Source organism: Symsagittifera roscoffensis, chromosome 5, assembly GCF_963678635.1.
Source record: "Symsagittifera roscoffensis chromosome 5, txSymRosc1.1, whole genome shotgun sequence".
In the NCBI taxonomy this organism is placed as follows: Eukaryota; Metazoa; Xenacoelomorpha; order Acoela; family Convolutidae; genus Symsagittifera; species Symsagittifera roscoffensis.
In genome coordinates this window covers 3,023,831-3,049,062 of record NC_087066.1, presented here as the reverse complement: position 1 = coordinate 3,049,062, position 25,232 = coordinate 3,023,831, and the positions used below count along the sequence as shown (strand labels likewise).

General features: G+C 36.2%; 3 protein-coding genes across 6 annotated transcripts in view; 1 reads left to right on the top strand and 2 right to left on the bottom strand.

The window, feature by feature from the left end:
* The window catches only part of LOC134846096 (uncharacterized), a 57,980-nt gene extending 43,777 nt beyond the window's left edge, over positions 1 to 14,203 (bottom strand). For 2 of the 4 annotated variants that reach the window (XR_010162784.1, XM_063863310.1), the window contains exons 1-5: positions 13,515 to 14,203; positions 12,947 to 13,430; positions 7,225 to 7,490; positions 6,399 to 6,815; positions 3,765 to 3,934 (exon numbers count right to left, since the gene is read on the bottom strand). Coding sequence is in view for 3 of the 4 variants with exons in the window: in XM_063863310.1 (XP_063719380.1) it covers positions 3,765 to 3,934; positions 6,399 to 6,815; positions 7,225 to 7,490; positions 12,947 to 13,015 (922 nt within the window). In the remaining variant the exon portion in view is untranslated. Of the gene's footprint in view, positions 1 to 3,764; positions 3,935 to 6,398; positions 6,816 to 6,962; positions 7,041 to 7,224; positions 7,491 to 12,946; positions 13,431 to 13,514 lie in introns of those variants that run through there. The other 2 variants (XM_063863307.1, XM_063863308.1) reach the window with 2 other exon arrangements.
* The window catches only part of LOC134846099 (uncharacterized), a 434,549-nt gene that overhangs the window by 374,921 nt on the left and 34,396 nt on the right, over positions 1 to 25,232 (bottom strand). The gene's annotated exons all lie outside the window — the stretch shown is intronic.
* Positions 16,995 to 25,232, top strand: part of LOC134846098 (uncharacterized) — a 464,945-nt gene continuing 456,707 nt past the window's right edge. Inside the window, exon 1 of the mRNA XM_063863314.1 lies at positions 16,995 to 17,025. The gene's annotated coding sequence lies outside the window, so the exon portion shown is untranslated. The remainder of the gene's footprint in view (positions 17,026 to 25,232) is intronic.

The following is a 25,232-nucleotide window of genomic DNA, read 5'->3' as shown; positions in this document are numbered from 1 at the left end:
AGTCTGTGGGGGAATATTTGACTATTTTTGATTTTTTTTTGTTTTCTCGATAACTACCACTCTTAAATCTGAGTTTTTGGTTTCAATGAATTGATCAATTTTGAGAAACTCCCCAGCATAAGCGGCTGCATGGATTTTTTTTACTCTAAGTTATGGCCCTCGGAATAGTCAAAGTTTTGATTTTGACCGTTTCGTGAATCTTGTCGACTCATCTCGACAACTAACCTCTCACATCTGATATTGTGGGTTCAATGGTGATAACGTGTAATGAGATGCTCCCCTGCATCAGTGGCCACTGACAACTTTTTTTTCAACAAAAAGTTATCGCACTCGGAAAAGTTCATTTTTTGATTTTTTCGGTCGTTTTTTCCAAGTGCGATGACTTGTTGAAAAAAAGTTGTCAGTGGCCACTGATCCAGGGGAGCATCTCACTACACGTTATCGCCATTGAACCCACAATATCAGATGTGAGAAGTTAGTTTTCGAGAAGAGTCGACAAGATTCACGAAACGGTCAAAATCAAAAATTTGACTATTCCGAGGGCCATTACTTAGAGTAAAAAAAAATTGATGTAGCCGCTTATGCTGAGGAGTTTCTCAAAATCGTTCAATTCATTGAAACCAAAACTCAATTTTCTCATTTTTGAATATTATCATCGCCATTTTTTCGACACCAAACGCTATGGCCCTCGGAAACTTCAAAATTTTGATCTCTGATCGTTTTTTTAAAGTTTTTTGGCTTTTCTTGACGTCTACCTTCCCAAATCGGAAATTTTTGGTTCAATTGAAGTGAATCCCTTCTGCATAAGAGGCCACGCCCTATTTTTTCAAACGAAAGGCTACGATTCTATGATAAGTAAATTTTTTGATTTGTTGACCGTTTTTTGGATTTTCCTCGTCAAGTATCCTTCCAAATCTGATATCATAGGTTTATTCGAAACAACAGGTTATTGAAAGCCTACTTTTATAACTGGCCATGCCCATTTTTTTTCAAGAAAAAAACTATAGCCTTTAAACAAGTCGAAGTTTTGAAACGTAAAGTTTTTTTTTGCAAACTTTGACTTTCTGAGAAACACAATTCTCAGGTTGTGTTTAATAGAGAAACCCGGTTTTGGGAATCTTCTCTGCTTCAGCGGCCATGACCTGCTCTTTCCTTTTTTGGAAATCTTTTTGACCGGTTTTTAGAAACTGTTTGTTTTCTTAAAATTTACACAATCAAATCTGAGATGAAAAGTTCAATTGAAAGAACCGGTTGCGATAATGGTACCTGCAGAAGCGGTGACCCCTTAATTTTTGTAAGAGCAATGTCATCTCCTTGGGAAAATTGTTTGTCCCAAAAATTTTTAAAAACTTTTTCTCATTTATTTTAATAGGGAACACCTAAGGTTTTGCTCTAAGTCCAATTTTTGAAAAATCACCATTTTTGTGCCGCATCAGTATAGCAAATTCATTCAATACGAAACACATATATCCAGCTTTAGCTGGCCCCCTAGTTGTTTTTACGCATAATTGTGTCTATTTGTATTTGGTGCCACGTTTGCTCCATTGCATTGGCAGTTCTTTAGCATAGGTAGCTGCTTTATTTGTGACTAGTGTTTGCCGACTGTTAAGCAGCACAGAATAATTTTCCCGCGCGATGCTGTTTCTCTGTGCCATTCGGTTCTACAACGCTTTATTGCCTTTGACTTTTTCATCTTAAAAAAAAACATTTTATTCCAGGGGATAAAGTTTATCTATTTGTGAGACTTAAACTGTAACGGTACATCGGTGGTTATTCTGTAAATTTTGAGTTTTCAGGGGAGTGTCAAGTTGATTTTCGCTTGAAACTTTAATCATCAACCAAAGCAGACATTGAAGTTTTGAGGACATACCGAGTGGTCGGTTTCTTTTATTTGAAGAAGCTGTCAATTTTTAGGACTCTTAAATTGAAGTTTTTTGGCCACTAGAGGTGGAGTATACCAAGTTATGTCAACTCAGTTTGAAGTTCGTTCTGTTAATTATATTTTGCATATCTTTTATGATTGAAAGCTGAAGCTGCGCAATTACCTTGGCCGTTTACCCAAGTTTTATCGTAATATCCATTTTGATTACTCCAGCGATAGCAAGTATCTTGTCAGGGGGAACTGACTTTTCTGTTGTTAATTTAGTAAACCTTTTCGAGCTTGGATATATTTTTGCATGCAATTTTTTTGCAAGGATAACTACCTGATTTCAGTACATATCCCACTGTTGATTATTTATTGGGCCATTTTTTGTCTGATGAATTATCTTGCAACGGAAGATAAGTCTCTTTTCCGTTTTACGCGCTAACTCAGGTACCTTAGGGACTGTGTTGAAAGATATATCATATTAACTCTCTTTCAGTCAGGCTTCGAACAATATTAAAAACTTACAAAAAATTGTCCCAGTGTCGAGAAAAACCGGACTGAAGTTTTTGATTTTCGTCCAATTTAGTATAATAGAAGGATAGTCGCGAGTGAATGGTAAATAACACTTGACTTTTTTTATCAAAGCCCTGCAAATTTCAGTAAATTTAGTTAGTTCTCAACGTTTTTTAGCGCTATTTTGGGAATAAAATAAGTAAAATTTTCTGTAAAAATTTTTTTTTTGGTTTTTTTATTGATCATTTTCGGAAAAAAAAACAGTTTTCTTAAATGCCTATTTTAATATGAATATCGGCATGTCTGAAATATAGTCTTTCGTTCAGATCTTTCCCTCACACTACGCAAAAAAAATTGAAACTAAATTTTAAAAAAATTTGTAGTTTTTTTTTCAAGAATATGGTCGGAACATTCTGTGCTTATTGCTCAGCAACCGGCTGTCCTTGTTTTTTGAAAATACTTCTTGCAACCTTTTCTGATGCTTTAGTTTATTTTATGGTATTATATTTTCAATGTGGACTTATAATTTCAAATTTGGACCTGTAATTTCAAATGTGGACGACTATGATTTTGAAATTCACAGCTTACAAAAAATTACTTCCATTTTTCTCTAAAGAAGCGTTAAAAGAAGTCCAAGCGTGAAAATACGAATTGTCTTTTCACTTGAATAGTTCGTGTTTTTTCCTTTTTTCAGATAAGTCTTCCGCTCAGTTTAACCTTTTGCCGTTTTGGTTTTTTTAAGTTCGCATTCTTAATCAGCGTTTGCAAGCTAAACAAGGATAGCCGGTTACTGTGCAAGTGTCACAAAATAATCCGACCAGTCTCAATAAATACAACAAAGTTTTTTTTTCAAATAATTGTCGTTTTTTTCGGCGTGGTGTGATAAAAAGAGCTTAACAAAAAAAAACTGAAGACTAGGTATATTCGACAGTCATAGTAAAATAAGCAAATTCAAAAACAATTTTTTAGAAAAGTTACTTACAAAAAGAAAAAAAAATCAAAAAAATTGTTTTCAAGTTTTGCACAAATTTAGATCCAAAAATGCGCTAAAATACTCAAATTAAACTAACGTTACTCAAGTAAAACTAAGTTTTTATGTTTTAAATCAAATTATTTTAACGTGCATTACTCTTAATCAACTTCTGGAAAAAAATGCAATTTCAACTACACACTACCAAATGTAGATGTTAAGTCAACCTAGGTTTAAAATGGAGAAAAACAATTTCAGTTATCCTGATAAACCGTTTTTTTGCGGAAAAAGTCTAGTATCCGGTTGTAATTAACTTGGTTAAAGCAATGGTAAAAAATTGAAACGTTCCAAATGTTCAATTGGCCATTTATATGGCTACAGAAATGAATCTAAACGGTTGTGAAGAAGCCTGACTTGTGTTGAGTAGTTTGAGGAACTCGTGTCTGGCGGTGGGACTGAGGAAGTTGGAGAAGGTCGCGTTCTGCTGCACAGCATCACATGGCACATTGGAGAATGTGATCGGCATCGTCGAGTACTTCGCAGGCTCCAACATCTCCGCACGCAACACACAGTCCGGTGCATACCTGGACAAAACATTCATATCACTAGTCCGTATATATAGTTTCTAAAGTTTCTGAGCTCAAGCTTCAAAGAAAAACAAACTTACAAAAAAAACTTAAAAACTGAGAATACATTTTGGTGCATGTCCATAAAAAAGAAGAATCTGACCCTTACACATAGTCAAAGCTCTAGACAGCAAAAGAAACAAAAAAATTCGAATTTCAAGAATCTTTTATGAGTCACACTTATTGACACAGGCGAAGCTGCAACTTCGCAAACACAAGCGAGAAAGGGGCAAAGGGAAGCTTTAAAACGCACAAGAGCACAAGTTGTCGTTAAATACACGTTTTGTCGCTTACACAAATTCTTGCTTATTACAAATTCTTACAAACTTAGACAAATTCCCACCGGTTCGTCCCTTTTAGTCTATTAAAATCAAAAAATATCCCCAAATTCTATTGAGAGGGCATGATTTTCACCAGATCAATTAAATAAATGTAAAAATTTTAGTCAATTAGAAATCAGTATTCGACGAAAACCAGCCCAAAATTCACTTAATCTAATAAAAACAAAATAACTATATTAGAGCCAATCAGAAACAAAACAGTTTTTAGGCAAGAAAATTGCATCGTCTACGTTTAACTTCGACTCTTCTCGAGCTCGCAACACTGAGCAGTGAAAACTCGAATTAACCTTTAATTCTGATACTCGATGAGGTTAACACTTACTTGGAACATTTAAGGTTGCCGATTTGACAAACTCAACCCCGACAATGGAATTCTTTGTGAAAGGAGGAACCTTTTTCTCAAAATATGAAATCAGACAAATTATACTTTCAGATCATGTGAGACATAATTCTATTCATAATTTTTCATCTGAGCAGAAAAAAATCAAATCGTAAGTATAAAAATTTTAGGAAAAAAAATGAAATAGCTGTCATTTATAGTCAAAATTAGAAGAAAACTTCACATGTACAAACTAGGTTGACAAAAATTAGCATGCAAACGATCTTCTGACAATTAAATTTTTGCAAGCAGATAATTTTCAGGCCAGATTTCACTGATGACTTTTGACGTCCCTAGCATAAGCATCACCACTACTCCACAAAATCAAAATAGCAGCTGTAACTTATTATGCTAAGAAATTAAACACAGATGTGAAGCCGAGCTTCGCTCCACTTGCGATACAATACAAAAAAGCTGCTAAATCGAAAAAAAAATTAAATCAGTTTCGAAAATGTCGAAAAACTAGATCAATCAAAATACTAGATCTATCAAAAATTTTCAAAAAAACACCAAGACAAAAAAGAAAAAAATTGAATCAAAAGAAAACTTAGCAAAAGGCAATAGAGCCAAAAATAAATTAGCAGAAACCCTTTGAGCAAAAACGACTAACAATTTCAAAAACGACTAACAATTTCAAAGCCCCATCCTCCTCATTAAACACAATCACACAAAACTTTTTACGCTCATCAAATGACGCAATATGAGGCCAACAAGCCGATATAAAACGGGCCAAAACCTATTAAATCGAGAAAAAAAAATGAAATAAAAAATTAAGTTGAGAACATTACAACCAAACTAAAAAGCAAATTTCGAAAAGGACGGTTATTTAAAATGCCAGCATGCCCAAAACATGTCTATTGCAATATTTCCAACAGAGAGAAACCAGGCGATTAATAAGTTCAGAAATAGATTCCCCAAAAAGAAAGCTGGTTGCAGAGAAATAGTCTTGTACCAGATTGCAAAATACCATTGCTTATCGCAAGGGCAAAAAAAATCGTGAAAGTTTTTAACAGAAAAAAAAGCAATTTAATAAGCGACTTATGTTCAAATAACCATTACAAAAACCCTTGACGTCTCAAAGGGAAAACTTGAGAATATTTCATCATCTTTTTCCAATAAATTTTTCAAATGACAAAACTTGACATCATACATGGATCTCAAAATAACATTTTTGCTGGAAATTCTATGAAATAACATCCATTATCGAGCCCAAAAGTCGGTCAAATTCTTTTGTTCCAGTATTCATAGTTTTTATTGCAGAGTGCAATATCGCAAAATTCGTAAAACATTTATAAAAATTTTTTCTTTTCAAAAATAGGGCAAAAATTAGCTCCTTCTGCAGAGCACAATTAAACACATTGCACAAACTGTTTTGCAAAATATCAGAAAACAAAAATTTGCACACATTTCAGAAAAATATGAAGGGGCTAAGTTGACGTCCACTACAATGCCGGATCAAAAATTTCAACGAGTAAAGGAGCTGCGGGTTTTCAGATAAACTGAAAAAATGTACTTAAACTTGATCAACAAAACTCATTTACCAAAATCTCTTAAAATACCAGAAAGAACCTTCTGGTTCCGACCACTCTCAAAATGCACAAAGCCCATCAAAATTCAGGCTGGTTTTTAACGTTCATACTTCCGTCGATTCGAGAAAACTTTTATCAATTTACACAAATTTAACACTAAAATTTCAACTAACATTGAAGCTGTGAATGATCCCGGATTCTGGAACCCATACAGCTGCAATTTAATCGTGATAGTCGAGTCAGATGAATTCGGTTGCAAGGATTGAGCGGCTGCTGTCACCGACGGAACTGCACTCGTCAACAGACTCCCGACAGTCGAGGTCCTCGAGGCGGTGCACATCGCAACCAGACTTTGAGACGAGACAATTTGGGATGATTCACAACTGGATCTTGAGCTGCTCTGGGAGAACGCAGTCGATAAAATTGGCGTTCCGGCAGTGTCGATGGTTGATCCCCCGAACTCGCTCGAGGGCGTCCTAAGGTCGGTGTTAATATGAGGATGAGACGGTCTCTTCATAGAGGGAGAGAAACAGGACTGGTAGCAATTGGGCGAATTGTTGTTCTTCGCGTCAGATCGACACACATCCGCTCTATCAAAAACATCCAACGGTTTAGGCTAAAAGCATTAATCACTACAGACTGTGTTTGTTATTTTCATATTTTGTATAACATGGTATTTATTTACACCCAGTATGTAGTGATTAATCGTTTTATCCATGTTATGCATATGTTTATACTTCTTTTCAAAACTTTCGAGTACATCCCATGTTTCTTTTTTTTTCATTTCTTGATCGCATCACAAGTTGCATCTGAAGCAAACATCGTGACTTTCTTCAACTGAAGCGAAATTCAGTAATAATCATCATTCCATATTTTTTGAGGACAACAGCAATTAATGACAGAAACACGTCCCTTAATCAAAGTAATTACGCTTCGAATTATTGCAAAAAAATCAAGAGAATCCCACTGTCACTAATTGGATGTTTTCATTATATCTACCCGCTGCTAGTATTCCTTTCGTTGTTGTTCCCGTTCGCAACAGGATTCATGTTAAGTGTACTGTTCTCCACGATGGGTCCACTGGTCATTTTACAGGGCGACAAATCGAGTCCGAAGTGAGATTGGTCCGAGCTAGAGTAGGTCTCCGCCGAGGATTGAGAGGAAGTGACTAGTGGCGACAGGCGTGTCAAAGGGGCATCTCCTCCACGGCACGGACTCTGAAGCACATCCGCGGGTGAGCTCGAACTTGGACTAATAACAGGCGCCTAAACAAACAAATTACTCATTATGGCGCGCAAAACGATTAATCAACTATAAATGTTGTTATCTCAAATCTTTATCTTATCCAGCAGCAAATTCATGGACAAGACATGAGTTAGGCTTTTTTTTGTCAAAATGACTTCAACTTTTGTTACCTGACAAAATTTGTTGTTCGTTTTTTGCAATTTTTGTTGTTTATATTTCCTGTTGATCTTTTTCAAAAAACGACGATTGAATAAGGAGAAAATTTCAAAAAAGAGCGGTAACTACAGTTAGCCTAATTGTTCTTATAAACGTATTAAATAGAGACGCAGATATCTATTTCAACTGCGCCAATTGAAACTGAGGAGCAATTCGAAGTATCAAACATCGCAAACGTAGTTGACGACAATCCACCGAACCTGCGAATCCAGATCAGACTCCGCTACCAAAAGCGAGTTCCAGTTCGAAAAGATCATAGGCAGTCCTGAGTACAATCAACGAAACAGAAAGCTTGCCATGATGAAAGAACTACAAGCAGACAAGCAGTTACAGCAACAGCAATACGAGTCAAATGTGCAACCCTCAAGAACAAAAATCGAGAAAAAAAGAACATAAAAGCAGCGAGCTAAAAAGCACGTTACAAACATAATGTGAGACAAACAACTTGAGTCGTACAATAGATGGGAGAGCTTAAAAATTTTGGGCATAAGTGAAACAACCAGCGATAACTCAAATAGACAATTCAGAAGATATTGAATTCAAAAGAAACTAGGTGCGCAGCTAAAGCTGGAGGTGCCTGTTTGATAATTTTGTATTGGATATACATTTCAATACATCAAAAATTGGGCTTCACCCGAAACCTTGGCTATTTCTCTAATAAAATAGGAACGAAACTTTTTGAAAACTAGTAATTTTCCCAAAAACAACATTTTAGTAAACAAATCTTCAGGCGTTGCCGCTTATGCACGGAGGCATCCCAAAACCTGTTGCCTCGATCAAACCGCTGATATCAGACTCGGCTGAGTATTTTTTTGAGAAGAGTCACAAAATTTCAAAAACGGCCAAAAATGAAAACAATGCCTATTCTGAGGGCCAAAAATTTTTATGAGGAAATTTGGCCGTCGTCATTTACACAAGGAAGCTTTTCTCAACCCTTTCTTTTGATTGATCGTAAAAGCTCAGATTTGGGACAAAAGTTTTCGAGAAAAGTCAAATAATTTTAAAAAACGGTCAAAAAATCTGTTTTTTTTTCCAAGGGCCATATTTATTTGTGTTACTATATTTCGGCAAAGCAGTATAGAGGAGCTCCAAGCAACCTGTTCCATCGATTGAAATCAAACCCTCAGATTTGTTAGGGTAGTTTTCGAGAAAAACCGAAAAGTTCAAAAACACGGTCAAAAAATCAAACATTTAATTTTTCCGAGGACCATTACTTTTTTTGGAAGTATTTGGGAGTAGCCACTCATGCAAGCGAGCTTCACACAATTGATTTTAACAAACTTAACAAATGTCAGTTTAGGAGGGTAGTTTTTGAGAAAAGACAATAAGTTTCTACAAGTTAACCTACAATGGATCAATCAGACCAATCATTTCGAAATTCTCAAGGCAAGTTGCCGAAATCACGTGGAAGAAGCGTATCTAGCTAGAAAAAAAAACACAGCAAAGATCAAAGTATTCGAATATACCAGCAGAGCAAGAGTGAAAATTGTGAAAAAAATAAAAACTGTCAACCGAAGTAGCTCAACCTGGACAATTTTCTATGTTTCAAAACTACGACAAAACTTGAAAAAATTCATAATATCTACGACGGCGCTTCAATTCTTGGCCAACAAATGACTGATATCATGAACTGTTTTCACGATTTAAGGTCAAAACCCATCAACAACGGTTAAATCTTCCGTCAAAATGTCAGCGCTAACGATCTATCTCACTGTATTTAAAATGTTATGAATAAAATTTCCGTTCTACATCTTAAAATAAAAAACCTTTGACACCTCCCATTAAAGAATTGGAAGCATTTGTTTTGAGTCTTGAGTCTCCAATTGACATAATAAGTTTAGGTGAAAAATGGCTTAATAAAATAAGTTTAGGTGAAAAAAATACAACGCTACAGCTGTCTTGATTAACGTTTACAATCAATCAATTATACAAAACCGTCAGGGCATCAGAAAAAAACTAGAATAGCATCAGAGAAACTCAAAAAGAATTATCTTACGCTCTAAGGTCCAAAGATTTTAAATGCTTTGGGTCATAAATAGCTCGTTTATTAATAACATGATCAACATGTATCGATTATTTCTAATACCAAAAAGAAAAAAATCAAAGGGCAAAAGTTTGGAAACACTCAACCGTTTCAGATAATTACCCAATTTTATTTGACTAGCCAAAAAAGCATTCCAAAGAAGACCAGTTATATTTACTTCAAGAAACAGTTTTGTTTTCAGTTTGTTTACGGTTTTTTAAACTATTTTTTCGAGATACAGTTTCTAAAGTCAATCATTTGGAAACAAATTGAAAAAAGATTTTAATGACTCGGCTTTTAATTAACTTAAATCATTCTTTCAAAACTTTATTGAACAAGTTCGCTCCTCTGAAAACAATTTCATTAATAAAACCAGTCGCCCTGGTTTTAAAAGGATTGAGCAAACGCAAAGCAGCCTGAACAAAGTGGAAAAAAGAGCCTTACAAAAACGAGGAGTAAACGCAACGGATAAGAATCCTGTGAATATCGTTCTGAATATCAGCCACAAATTTTTGTTAAAATTCAAACAATTAAAATGCCCCGAGCAAATACGCTTAAAAATTAGTTTTGTCATTCAAACAATGTATTATGAGCAGGGCTGTCATGTTATTAACAAGGTGTTATTAACAGACCTATATTTAACATGTTAATAACACCTATTGGTACCATTGTTTTTAACACATGATGTACTAACAGCATGCGTCATACACTAACAAATATTTATTTCAGATTGTGTCATGCCGCGGCAGAAGAAAGACGTGTGGTACAGCTTCAAAGAGATTATCGTTGGCGGCGTTAAACGGGCCAAATGCAAGACCTGCGGTTTTGAGGTTGTGAACAATGCGGCACGCATGGAGAAGCACATGAGGGATTGCCGGAATGTGGACGATGACGATGACATCCAGGAGCAATCCACATCTTCTGCCACTACAACATCATCTGCTCCGCCGGCTCCAAAGAAGAGACAGACAGCTCTCAATGTCATCTCCACTAATCCCACGAGGCAGCATGAGAGCGATATCCTTGTGACTCGATATTTCATCGCAACCAACACTCCGTTTAATGCCGCGTCAAACAAGCATCTCGCGAAGCTTGTCCAATTTCTGCGACCAGGAACAACTGTTCCAGATCGCCGAAGGATTGGTGGAGAGTTACTGGACGAAATTTATGCAAGTGAACAAACGAAAGTGAAGCGAATGGTGTCGGGCTCCAACGTCACACTTGCTATCGATGGTTGGTCGACATTGACCAATGAACCTGTTCTCGGTGTCAGCTTTTATCATTGTGGCAAATGTTATCTAGTGAACACGATGAGTACTATTGGAGAAAGTCACACAACAGAATATCTTGTTCAAGTCACGCGTGAGCAGATGGAGCATGTCAGGAAGGAGTTCGAGGTCAATGTGACTAGCGTTGTCACGGATAATGCAGCGAACATGAATGCAATGCGCAGAGAATTAGCACTTGTTCACACTTATGGGTGTCACTCGCACATCGCCAACTTACTTTCCAAAGACATTCTCTGTCAGAAAGATATCAAGCCAATTATGACAAAGATCATCACTGTCCTCAAATGGGTTCGCAATACCCATGCATGTTCTGCAGACCTTGTGGAGAACAACATGACTCGACCTCCATTACCTTGCGAAACTCGCTGGAACAGCAATATCGACACAATCGAATACTTCCAGAAGAACTGGCTTATGCTTGCAGAAATAGCGAACAAGCATCTGAAGAATACCGACATGGTATTTCGTCATATGGAAGAAATATCTCTGAAGAGATCTGCAGAAGATATTCTTCAGTTCATGAAATCAGTCGGGGTTACGTTGGACAATTTGCAGAAAAATTCTTGCACTTTGTCGGAAACATTCAAGCTCTGGAAAAATGTTGCCGGACAAGCACCAATTCAGTATGCAAGTGCCGTCGCTAAGCGAGTTCAGCAGGCCATTCTACCCGTCGTCCTAGCGGCTAATTTGCTCGATCACAAGTATGCCGGAGAGGACCAGAATCCGGATGAAACAAGACAAGCCATCGACTACATCCGTGAAACGGCTGGTGAAAATATCATGCCGGAGCTCACAAATTACATGGCAAAAGTTCCTCCCTATAACGAATACCTTTTTGCTGAGGGTTACAAAAAGGTCGAGAGTGAAGCTTGGTGGAGAAGTGGACTTCGACTGGGATTCTCGAAAGAATTGGTCGACTATGCATCGACACTGGCCAATGCTATCTCCTCCAGTGCAGGATTGGAGCGGTGTTTCTCAACTCTCGGACTCACTTATGGAAAACTCCGAAGTTCTTTGGGCGTCGAGAAGGCTGGAAAGCTGGCTTTTCTCTTTAAACAACTCAATGAGTGATTTTAAAACTCAATTTTGTTTTTAACGTGTTTTTTTCATATAATTAACATGTTAACATGTTAAAAACGTTTTAGTTAACAATATGACAGCCCTGATTATGAGGCAACTAAACCGATGCAAAATAAACAAAAAGTCCAAGAAACCTCTGAAACGAAAAAAAAAATACAAAATCATAGACCTTAAAATTAAAGCAGGAACAAATCAAAATCAATTTTTATTATCGCATCCAATCCAATAACAAAAACGAGGAGTAAACCAGGTAGGAGATAAACATTCACAACTTTTCCAATCAGATAATTAGCGCAGCTAATATCGAGTCAAAGGTAATATTATAGTTGATATAACAGGTGTATTCAACTTTCACCAATCGACAAAAAAGACTGTCGTTGATTTCCGAAGTAGCTTTACATATCCATGTATTACATTTGAGGGCCTGCTGATCCAATAACAATTTAAGTCAGAAAACAAGTCCAAATTTTTAAAAGTAAAGCGATAAAAGCAATTAGACAAACGATAGACCGGCAATAGTATTTTCAAGAAACTTTTTACAGTACTCAATTTGAAAAAATCGGCTCCCGGTCGGAATCAAACTCAGCATTTTTGTCGTCCCAAGCATGGGCGTCACCTATAACGAAGCTGAACATGCATAAATTGTTATTGGATTGGAATTTATTATGAAGCACATGGCATCTCAGATGCGAATTCCGGTAAGGCAAAAAATCTCCACGCAAGTCTTGCGAGGGAAATGGTAATCATAAAATAAAGCCAAAAGAAAAATATGCAAAACAGAAAATGGCAGTACAAACAAGAAAAGCAAAAGCGAAAAGAACACAAACAATACATAAAAAAGACGTAATAAGAGAAGAAGTATGGTGACCTGCTGGTAGGATAGGTTGTTGAGAAGAGGCGAGTTGTACAGGTGGGACGAAGTGGCCGATATGGACATAAATCAGGGGCGATGGATTTGCTCTCCCTCCTCTCCTTGGGTGTCAATTACGGCTGCTGATCCTGATAAATATTAGACGAATGCTGATTGGACACTCGGCGCTCATCAGCTGGAAACAACTTGCAGAAAATTCCAGGTAGAAGATAAACATTCACAATTTTTTCTATCAGATAATTAGCGCAGCTAATATCGAGTCAAAGGTAATATTATAGTTGATATAACAGGTGTATTTAACTTTCACCAATCGACAAAAAAGACAGTCGTTGATTTCCGAAGTAGCTTTACATCTCCATGTATTACATTTGAGGGCCTGCTGATTTAATCGAACAGGCAATGAAACGTGCAATTTTGGCCACGCCCTTCTTCGAACAGGTAAGCTCGCAAACTGCCCCCCAGTGGTGTCTCATCTAATTCTCTGAAATAACAAAACACAACATAAAACAAAAGGTAAACAACTACGCAACCGATTGGCTGAAAGAATTGACTTATGATCACCAACCTGTACGCAAATGACATTGGAGTTTGACTCAGCAAACCATTGGCTATTTAACTGGCAATTAAAACACAGCACTGCGAATGAATACAAATGCGACTTCCACTGGGTTATCGTCATGACCAAAACTATCTGCCACTCTTTAATAACCTTTACATAATTTGTTCTTTATCAACCGTTAATTAACAAAATCACAAGGTCAAAGTAATTAGCCGTAGACTGATAGGCACAAGTTAAGACGCCACTTTACCAAACTGAACACGATTTGCCTTCAATGTGGAAAAGTCATCTCCGAATGTAAACAACAAGCGCGCTCTAAACAGGCCACGAGTAAATATGCAACCACCTAATCCGAACTTATGTCAACGATGCCACGAACATTATAAACCAAGAAATTAATCACAATATTCTCTGTTACGCTCAAGCATTAAACCATACAGAGAGAATGCATTACTGAAAATCAAAGTAATCCTCTAAGCTGGCTATATAGCAGACAAATCGCTAAAATATATAAGGGGTCAAATGAGCGAGATCTCAGATGATACTTTTACTCGACCCTCTTATTGTAATGAAGTAGCATTGCGAGTAACTAGCACCAACTGTTCGTTTTTGTCTCAACACGTATTACAGACATTGCGAGTCATATAAGTTTGCAGCCAATGCTGTTATGCTGCTTTTCTTCAACTTTTTGCTCATTAGTGCATTTTTAGCCAATATTTATAATCTGCATCAAAGCAATTTAATGAGCCACTTGCAGTTAAAATTTATGAAAATTTAACAGCCTTCAGTTTACTGTTTAGTTTCGTATGTGTTCACTGTTCGTTTAGTTAACTTAACTCTGAATACATTTTAATCTCTTTATAAACTCTTTAGACAGCCACGTTAATACTATGCTTCACATCACTTGCGATACAAAAATATTTACCAGCGTGCTCAGGCGTAAAAAATGAATGAGCGCAAAAAAACTGCCACACTTTTCAAAACTATAAGAGATTTAAAGAGTAGACAAGATCCAGCCATTCTCTAAGCACGTTTGACAACATCAAGTCAGACGAAGGAGTCATTAGTGAATAACGGGAAAATCAGATTTTAAAAAAAGCTATCAGAGAAAATCATGATTGCAAACAATTTGATTATGGCAAGTATACAATTTAAAGACGAAACTCCATTCATTTCAATTTTTTGACTGAGTGAATAATGAAAATACATCCCAAAAACTCAAAAAAAAATAGTCCTAAAACCGCATATCAGGTTTTTTTTTAATTTACAAAAATCAGTGAAATTTCTTCGAATTCAATAACCTACACTAAAAAATATCAAAACAATTTTAAAAATAACAAAAAAGTCTTCAATCTTCAGAAAACCCAATGACGTGGCGACTAAAACTAAGAGGACAAATGACAGGCTGACATTTATTTTTCAAGCCGAAAACTTTCAGCTTGGAAAGACTAATAGGTTCTGGTCGGATTCAAACTCTCGACCATCGAAGTTCCAGGCATGGACATCATCTCCAGACCAGATGCCCAAAATAAAAATGATAATGTGTCAGTTGACTCAGCGATTCGTTAGTAGTTTACACGAACAAATCTATGTTCCCATTTGATGCAAACCGCGTATTTCTATTTAAAAATATGGCGAATACTAAATTTCGGAAGCTCGAAAAAATAATAATTTGAATGAACATCTTAATTACTTTAGTTTTTATCAAGTTAGAGTTCTGAAAAATATATTATTATCTCACATTTAGAACACCTATTGCTCTCTTAACTTATCTAAGCCAACGATTACAAAGAATGAAAACTCGTGGCACTGTCGATGATAAAAAAGTCAGCCTCAGAACTGAACACTAGGAGTGATATGTTATCCTACGCAAAATGAAAATACAAAAAACCCACGCAATTTCCCTCACAGCAATTCTGAGGAAGAGGGTATTTCTTTTAATTGTTTGAATCAACAATTTCAAGGATGTCAGTATTTTTTGGTAATTGGAATGAAAAAGGTGCTTTTATCATTCGCTACATGCCCACCATTAGAATTATTTTTATTGCAGAAAGCTTTCGATCACGCAGTCCTTTTTATAGAAAATATCAATGATCATTGATTAACTGATTTCAAGTATATTCGATCCGTATTTTAAAAAAATTTAGTTGCTCTCGGGTAGTAGAGGCGACAAAAATCAGAAAATTCAGGCCAATCGATTTGAGGAAAAATCTGAAAATAACAATTTTATGGGGGAAAACGAAAAAAAAAGAGCCATCAAAACTGATTGGCATGTAGCAATCGCCGGCTAAATTCAGCTACCCTGATTCCAGATTTTACCACAACTTTATATATCAGAAGACTCCCCAAAGCACCCTGAGTTTGAATCTGTAAAAACATTTGGTGAAAATAAAATTTAGGCTGGCAATGGTCTCATATTTTTTTAACGCTTTCGAACAGTAATACTTTTGATTTGAAATACCGTTAATAGCTTGAAACGTGAAAATCTGCATGAACGTGAATGAGTCAAGTCAGTGGCAAGTGAACAAGTAAAACACGCAATGACAGATTAGTTATAGACTTTCTTCTATTCGATGAATAAAACCATTGTTAATTTACAATTAATCAAACAAGACTGCTCGTATCAGGGCAAAGCCCTGAATGTTCCGACTGCCTTTTGAGCTTTTATGAAGCAGTAATAACATTAAAAAATTAAATGTAATAAAATAAAATGAAAAAAAAATTTTTCTAAAATTTGAAATTTTTTTATGAAAATCATCCCCCCACACGCCATATAAAGTACAAAAAGATAAATTTAGCTCCTTTTAACAAATCAATTATGGCAAATAAGCTTCTTTCAACCAATTTGGAACGATTTTAAGACGGATTAAATCTCCGCTTACGCGTTAATAGCGCGAAATATATCGCGCGTTAATTGTCCCAAATTGGCCAAAATGGCAATCTTTAAACCCCCATAACTTTACGAAAAATGATCACAGGTGAAATATCTTTTCAAATTTGAGCTCAGGAGAACAATAGCTTTCGAATGATATAAAATTCCGTCAAAAATGGCTAGTTAAAAAGTCGAAATTTGTCTGAAGAAAAAAAAACCCACCCCGAGCACAAATATTCCGTTACTTTCGTATCGAAAATCGGAACAATAAGTAAATGAAATAAATGCATAAAAGCGTAGCTACATGATTGCAAGCACGCACAATGACGTACACACACCCCCTGTCCTCGCATCTGCGCCAAGTGCCCTTTACAATTTATTAACACCAGCCACAAAAAAACTGGCACCAAAATTGCGACTTAGGTTGGCAAAAAAAGGAAAGTCGTTCTATTACACTATGCTCGCCTAAGCTCGATATTGTATAGAGTCTCTATTATTATTCTAAATCTGCAACTAAAAAAAAGGTCTAGCAGCTGAAAACTATTCAAAAGAAAAATCTGAAACCCAATTTAAGCTCAATCAATTTTCAAAGCAGTAACTTAAGGTTATTAGCCTAATTGTTGTGATAAACTTATTAAATAGATAGATATGTCTCGACGAACCGGATTAACATCTTATCTTGGGTAGCCCTTGTCTACGAAGGGATTTTAGAGATCCGGTTGATGGAAATCGAAATTGACACAAACAGAATCAGATAAAGAAGATAAACCAGCTCATTTGAGAGTGGTTACGACAGCCAGAAAAGACACGAACAAATTCCCGGATGTTATCCAGCTCATTTTAGAGCGGGAATGACAAAGAGAATTTGGAAATATCTTTAAACAAATCTACCAAAATCCAGCTCATTTTAGAGCGGAAACGACCAATAATTCCCAGCAAGACAATTGAAATATGTCGTCTCTCCACTGTACAGTATGTCAAAACGCTTTAACCAATCAATCGGTGAAATGCGTCGGTTGTCAAGCTTCTGCCCACTCTGCGTGTATTGGCCTCAACACTGCCGATAAGGTGGTTGGGCACATTGAATGGAGTTGCCCAGATTGTGGAACCTGTAAAAGAGATCTTTTCCGAGTTATTGATGAACTGCGACAAGAACTGTTCTCAATAAAGACTATGGCGCAAGATGTACACGAATTAAAGTCTGAGCTGCTATCGCTGAAGCAATATCGTGAACCAAGTAGTATAATTGAAAAGAACAAAACCAATTATGCTGGGGCAGCGAAGTTTAATCTGAATTCTTCGGCATTCATCAGAAATGCTCGTGAAAGTGTATCCTCAGAAGCTGGTAGCTCGAGGGTTACGAAGCGAAAAGGCTCCAAAGATAGAAATGACCGCAGACCAAAGAAACCACTAATTACGGGAGAAGTGGTAACAGAAGCACTCAAAGGTGTAGAGAAGCCACCACCACGACGCCATCTCTATGTTGGAAGAATAAAACAGACAAATGATGAAAGTGATATAGTCGCATGGTGTCAAAGTAAAGGATTTCCTCTGAATCATATCAGGGAAATAACAAAGGAAAATTCTCGCCACAAAAGTTTCCACTGTGTATTTGACGGCGAACATGCAACAATCATTGATCAACCTAATTCTTGGCCGGAAAATGTTGTAATAAACAGGTACTATCTTGATGCAGAAGCCAGAACCTGGCTCAGAACTTTGAAAAGCGACTGACTAAAATCAAACAAAAAAGCCGAGTCTCAATCGAATGCTATGAAAGTTGGTGTAATTAATATACGTTCTCTAGCGAAAAAAGTAAATCAAATACAGAGCATATTGGCTACAGAACAAGTTGCTATCTTGATCATTACTGAAACCTGGCTTAAGCCGGATACGGAATATATTCTAAATCAGTGTATAGACTCTTCAAATGAATATCGATATCATCATGTTTCACGAACGGCTAAAATAGGTGGAGGTGTTGCCATAATTTCTCGCGAAGAACTACAGGGTGAAAGAATTTTGAGCCATCTCTCGGACGATGGTGAATTCTTGGTAATTACGGTCGTGACTAGAAAAGTCAAAATAACAATTGCAGCAATATATAGACCGCCGAGTGGAAATTATAACGAGTTTTTTAATGAATTGACTGAAAATATTCTTGCCTCAGCAATTGAAACCCAAATTCTCCTCCTGGGTGATTTTAATTTGGATCTAGAAAACAGACGTTGTGCCAAATCCAATACATTTTGTTCGATTCTACTGGAATATAACCTAGAACAGATTGTTAAGAAAGCAACTCACGAATACGGGAAAATTCTAGACCTCATAATTTGTTCAAACCCGGAATTGTGCTCACCCGTTAGAAATGAGCACGTTGAATACTCTGATCACCATCTATTGACGTTCACTTATGAAATCGCAATTCAACGGAAGGATAAAACCAGATTGACTATTTATGATTGGAACAATACAGACTGGAAACATTTAGAGACGGAAATAGATCAGAATTTAATCTTGAATCTGAACACCAGTGACCCGAACGAGATGGCAGAGAATTTTATCGAAATTTTGCAGCTGCTGAAAACTGATTATGTGCCAACTAAGACCAAAGTTGTCAAAAACCGATTTTGTAATTTTTACGATAAAGAGTTAGCAGACGTAAAACGAAAACGTAGAAAATTAGAACGCGTAATGCGTGTAAATCCTGGATTAGAAAACGAAACAGCTTTCAAGGAGTATTTAAAGAAATGTAAAGATCTGTTTAGAGAGAAGAAATTGATATATTTTTCCAGGCGCTTTGAGCTTTCAAATAGCCATTCGCTCAAGTTTCGTGAATTGAAACGCCTTGCTGGAGAAAAACAACAAAACGTTCTACCACTGATATACTCCAGTGATTATGAATTAGCTGAAAACTTCAACCAATTTTTCATTCAGAAGGTTAGAAATTTAGTGGCAAATGTTAAAAGTAATGGCATCTCGCCGCCACTCTTTGCTTTCACTGCAGTTTCTTCTTTCCAATTCCAATATGTGACTATAGATGAACTAGAAGAAGCAGTAAGAATGGTTTCAAACGCGAACTCACGAGAAGATATACTGAAAACGATAGATATGAAAAGAATAGCACACTCGTGGAAAGATTATTTCATCATTATGATGAACAATTGCATCGATCAGTCCAAACTTCCAAAATGTCTCAAGAGAGCGGTGATAACTCCTCTCTTAAAAGACCACAAACTTGACCAAAACGTTTTAAATTCTTATAGACCAATAGCGAATCTGATGTTTATCAGTAAAGTTTTTGAAAGAATTTTATATAAACAGCTCGATCAATACCTTAGCTCCTATAATCTTCTAGATGAACACCAATCTGCTTACAGGAAGCATTTTTCAACTGAAACGGCTCTGCTAAAAACTACAGATGATCTACTGACTAGTCTCGACAACAAGAGACAGGTCATTTTGATAGCCCTTGACCTTTCAGCTGCATTTGATACCATTGATCATAAAACATTGAGAAAGATCATGAAAAATCGGATTGGAATGACGAATGATGCAGTGGATCTAATTCTTTCCTATCTAGAGAATCGGACTCAAATTGTTGCTATCAATGATGTTTTATCGAATTCTCAAGAACTCGAATTTGGAGTGCCTCAAGGTTCTCTTCTGGGACCCCTCCTGTTCTCAATCTACCTGACACCATTGAACGATATTATTGGCTCAACTAAATTTTCATACCAAGTGTATGCCGATGATACTACTTTATACTGTGAAATTAAAAATGAGAGTGAATTAGCAGAAATAGAAAGATCTCTGGTTATTATTTCGAACTGGTTTTCGTCCATGGGGCTTATGTTAAATGAATCAAAAAGCCAAGTAATTAACATAGCCACTAGTAAGTCAAAAGGTCTAACAAACAGTTCACTACTCATTGGAAATTCAACGGTTAAGCTGATGAAATCAACAGAAAACTCTGTGAAGTCTTTAGGTTGCCTCATTGACCGATCCTTGTCATTGAAAAAACAGATCGATTCCGTGTGTGGCGCCAGTTACCACAGTCTCCGGAAACTATACAGCATACGTTTCTACCTTGATTTTGAAAATAGAAATATGTTGGCAAGAATGCTAGTCTTAAGTCGATTAGACTACTGCAATAGCTTGTACTCGAGCTTACCAAATTATCTGCTCTACAAGTTGCAAAAAGTCCAAAATAGTGCCTGCAGATTTGTTTTCGGTTTGAAGAAGTCAACGAGTATTACTCCTTATCTACATGATCTACATTGGTTGCCCATAAAATCTCGAGTGATTTTTAAAGTCTTGACAATCGTACACAAATGCATTTTCAATCCTCAAATCGTTCCGTCTTATCTGAGTAAATATTTTTCACTACAAAAAAGTTCCTCCCGTTTCAGTGAAAGGACCATGGTCATTAAGAAACCACTGGTTAACACGAACTATGGAAAAAGGACGTTTAGGTTTGCTGCCGCACACCATTGGAATAGTTTACCATGTAACCTTAAACTACCAAATGAAACTGAATTTCGTAAACAGTTGAAAACGTATTTGTTTAACCAGTATTACTATGAGACTTGTTTCAGTTAAAGGTTGCTAAAATGACTGAAACTAGAAAAGTTGGAATTCAAAAGCTAAACGAAACCTTGCGTCTAAGAAATGTTCATGTTGAAACCAGGTTTCTCCCCAAAAGACGGATAATATTGAGCTCTGATAAGATCAAGAGAGTGACATATGCTGTTTTGGGATCATCGCTAGTTTATGGGATTTTCCTGCCAGATTCCGTGACAGTTTCGTGCCCTGGTGGAACTCTCTCAACCCTTTGTAGCGATCAGGTTCTCAATGATATTAAAAACTTGGATGTACAAACAGTGCTCATAATGGGAGGAACAAACAACCTGTTTGACCGTTCAGGGCGCCAGTCATTGGGAGCGACTGAAGTAGCCGAGGAGATGGAGAGTGCTATTTTTAGACTCCTTGACTGCAATTTTGAAGTTGGCGTCATGTCACTTATTAGCCGGGAAGGTAAACGCTCTCTTATCAGGAGAGTGAATAAATGCTACAGAAATCTAACGGCATGGTATAAAATCCCGCTCTTTAAAACTGTAAAGTTCAGCTATCGGAGGCATGTTTGCGCAGATGGTCTTCACCCCACAGCAAATGGCGTGCGCGAACTTGCTAAGGACTTTTATGACGCCTTCAGAAGCATAGAAAATCCAATGGCTGTGAAACGAAGGCAAAGAAGGCGACGACGATGAAACGCCCAGCTCATTTTAGAGCGGGTCCGATTTTTAACCATCTTCAAAGAACATTTTCTGTTCAAATCCCAGCTCATTTTAGAGTGGGTACGGCTATCGACAGAAACGAACTCATCTTTAACGGAGCGACTGATTATTCTTACGACAAAACTGGTTTTTAATTAAACTCAAACACCTTTGAATTCAAGAAATTGGTGTCGAAATAACATATGTGATGATGATGATGATGATGATGATGTTATAAGCAGGATAGCCGGTTACTGCGCAAATATCACAGAATGTTCCAAACATAGTCTTAACAAAAAGATTTTTTTTTTTCAAATTACTGCCGTTTTTTTCTGTGTGCTGTGATAAAAATATCTGAACCAAAAAAAAAAAAAGACATAGTCAACAGTCATAGTCAAATAGGCCAATTTCAAAACAGTTTTTGCAGAACAATGACCAGAAAAATGAAAAAAAAATTTTGAAAAAAATTAAAATTTTTTTCAAAAACTTTTTTTTAAAACAAAGTCAAGGCTTAAATTAAGTTTAAACAAACTATTGCAAGCCGGCGTGCTCACCTTAATAGCTCGAAATTATACTGAAAATCAAAAATTTCAAAGCAGTTTTTCTCGACAATGAGAAAAGAAAAAATTTTTCAAATCTTTTAATTTCGGTCGAATTAGAAATGAAAGGGCTTTAATATAATATATACTAACTCGACCCATTCCGATAACTTATTTGTGGTACCTGATTTTGCGTGGAAAACAAAAAGAAAAGAAAACAACTAAAACACACCCGAATACGAAGTTCCTCAATATTTTTCATATGGTCGGAACAACTAGAGAATTCTCCTGGCTTATCCTGAGTTATTTGAGAAATTAGATTTTTAAAAAGCGAAACGAAACACCATGAAATGTGATTAAAATTGCGAAAAGTCTACCACTAAATACTTTAAAAAATCTACAGACAAAAAATGTGTGTGGCCAAATAGTGAAGTCTGCACAGATCCTATTTTAGACACTTATTTTGGGAAACTGTTTCAACATCCAAACCTACCTTTTTCCCCCAGAATGAATCAACTTGAAACAATGACCATAAAAAGAAATGCTATCGCAGTCGTTTCTCACGCTTCATTGAGAAGTAAAACAAAAGCAATCAACTCAAACATCCGGTAAAGAAAGAAAAAATGGATTCAGCTCAGTCAAAAACCGAAACAAATTATATTGAAAAACAGTACATAAAATGAAAGAAAACAAATTTTTGGTTACTAAAGTTGATTATAATCAGGAAATGTAAAGATGGTTTTTTTTCAATCTGGATGACACGAAAACTCTATTGGGTCCCCAAACCACAAAACTGCAAGTTTTCTTAGACGAGGCTTAGTTCACTAATTGCGGGCAGCACTGTAATACTCAATAGCAGAAACGTAGGAAGTACCTTGCATCACAACACAGAATGCGATGACATTTATCTTAAGTACAGGATACGTTTCCTCAGATTGTTTATTAAACAGGGGTTTCTTCAAATTATTCAATAACTGCAAACCCCTTGTACTATGAACACATCTATATTAACTTGATTGCCATCAATTATGTCGATTCGAATTTTATCAAGTCATAAAAATAGAAATGTTGCGAATCCAATGTGGTTGTGAGGAAACATTTTTAAATGTCGTTTCTAAGCCTCTCGTTGGCTTTCTGGTTGTCCTATCATGAGTAATTTTTGCAATTTTGCATATTGTGTTATGATAATTTGATTACTCATGATGAATATTTAAATAAATAAATAAATAAATAAATGTGTCATTTTCAAAAATCGGACAGAAAAAATAATAATGAGACAGCGCAGTTCACATTGTACAGCGCAGTTCACATTGTACAGCGCTTTAATATTTGAAGTTTCAGAGAAACCACAGAACGATATCTTCAAACGATATGTGATGCGCATGACGAGATGGGTACATGGAGATAGAAAAAAAGAAACGACTCGAAGTCATTTCATTGCTGAAGAAAGGCAATAATAAACAATCATAGTCTGTTGCTGTGCAAGTTGCACAGAATGTTCCCACCATATTTTCAAAAAATATTATTTTTCAAATTAGTAGTTTTTTTTTGCGCGTGGTGTGATAAGTATCTGACGAAAGCCTACGAAATATTTTTCATAAGTTGCCTGTTAAAACTTAAGTAATAAAAACACTTTCGAGAGAGGCATTGGTCGACGGGCCTTGTCCTTTTTTAATCGCCTCTGAAAATTTAACTGTACATATCGAAATTTATTTAATTTTTTGTTTAATTATTATTAACAGATTTTTGATATCAGTCAATATTCATCCAGAAAAACTTAACTAGAAATTTTCCCTCTTTCATATTTTGAATTCCCGATGATAACACTTTTATTTACAAATAGACACAACTTTGCATGGACACAATTTATTGACACTAGCCACAAAAAAGCAGCAACATGGCTAAAAAATATGCCAATGCAATGCAGCAAAATGTATATACATCTCAAAACTTATTTAATTTTGTGTTTAATTATTATGAACAGATTTTTGATATCAGTCGAAATTCATCCAGAAAAATTTCGCTAGAAATGTTCCCTTTTTCAAATTTGAATTCCCGATGATAACACTTTTATTTACAAAAATAAGGCGTGAAAGAGCCGTTGTATTTAGGGGTGTTCAATTGCAATTAATTGCTCATGAGAAAATCAATTTTTTTATTTCTATTGACGCAGCAATCCATTATCTTATTGCGCAGATATTTCAAATACTTATTGCAATAAATGAAATATCGCTAAAAACTCATGAAAAAAATTGTTGCTGAATTTACATCCAGGGAAGCTCCAAATTTCATACAACTTCTGACACCGTCTCCAAAAACTGCGGCTGAAAGTCTAACGCGGATGGATAGGCTCGAGCAAGTGAGAGGTCGAGTGCTTAACAGTCTGAAAGCGAACAAAACGAAGCGAGAGTAGGCAAACTAGCTGCAACGGGTACACTTTCTCACCAACTTAGGTTCTACTTTTCCCTAGAAATAAGAGAAATAATTTCAAGAGTATTGCAATAATTGGGCAGAAAAGCCTTGATTGCATTAAAAATCTAAGTAGAAAAATTAAACTATTGTATTTATTGCCTTTATTTTCTTTGCAATTATTCATTGGGAAGCCCTGGTTGAATTTCAGGAACAGATTAACTCAAAAAACCAGTGGTGACAAGAGTAGAAAAAAAATCGATTTACTTCCGAAAAGATGAGAGAAGCGCTCTATCCTATTTCAGTGGCTATATGCTAAGATGAGCTTGAACATTCTTTCGGTGTCTTTTTACTTGAGTTGTAGCAATGTATTCATTCGCGGCTCAACTTTCATTACTCACTAGAAAAATAAATCTCAAAAACTGAACTTTGCAAACGGTTGAAAAACTGACAATCAAGGGCTGAATATCATTTATTTCAGGTAGCAACATCACGACGTTGCGGAAAGAAACAATCATTGAGAATCGCCAAACAAACATTTGCAAAAGAGTCACAAACCATATAACACTTCAGAGGTCACGGTGTTTAAAACTTCCTACATGGATGCCGTCATCGGCGCCTCAAATGA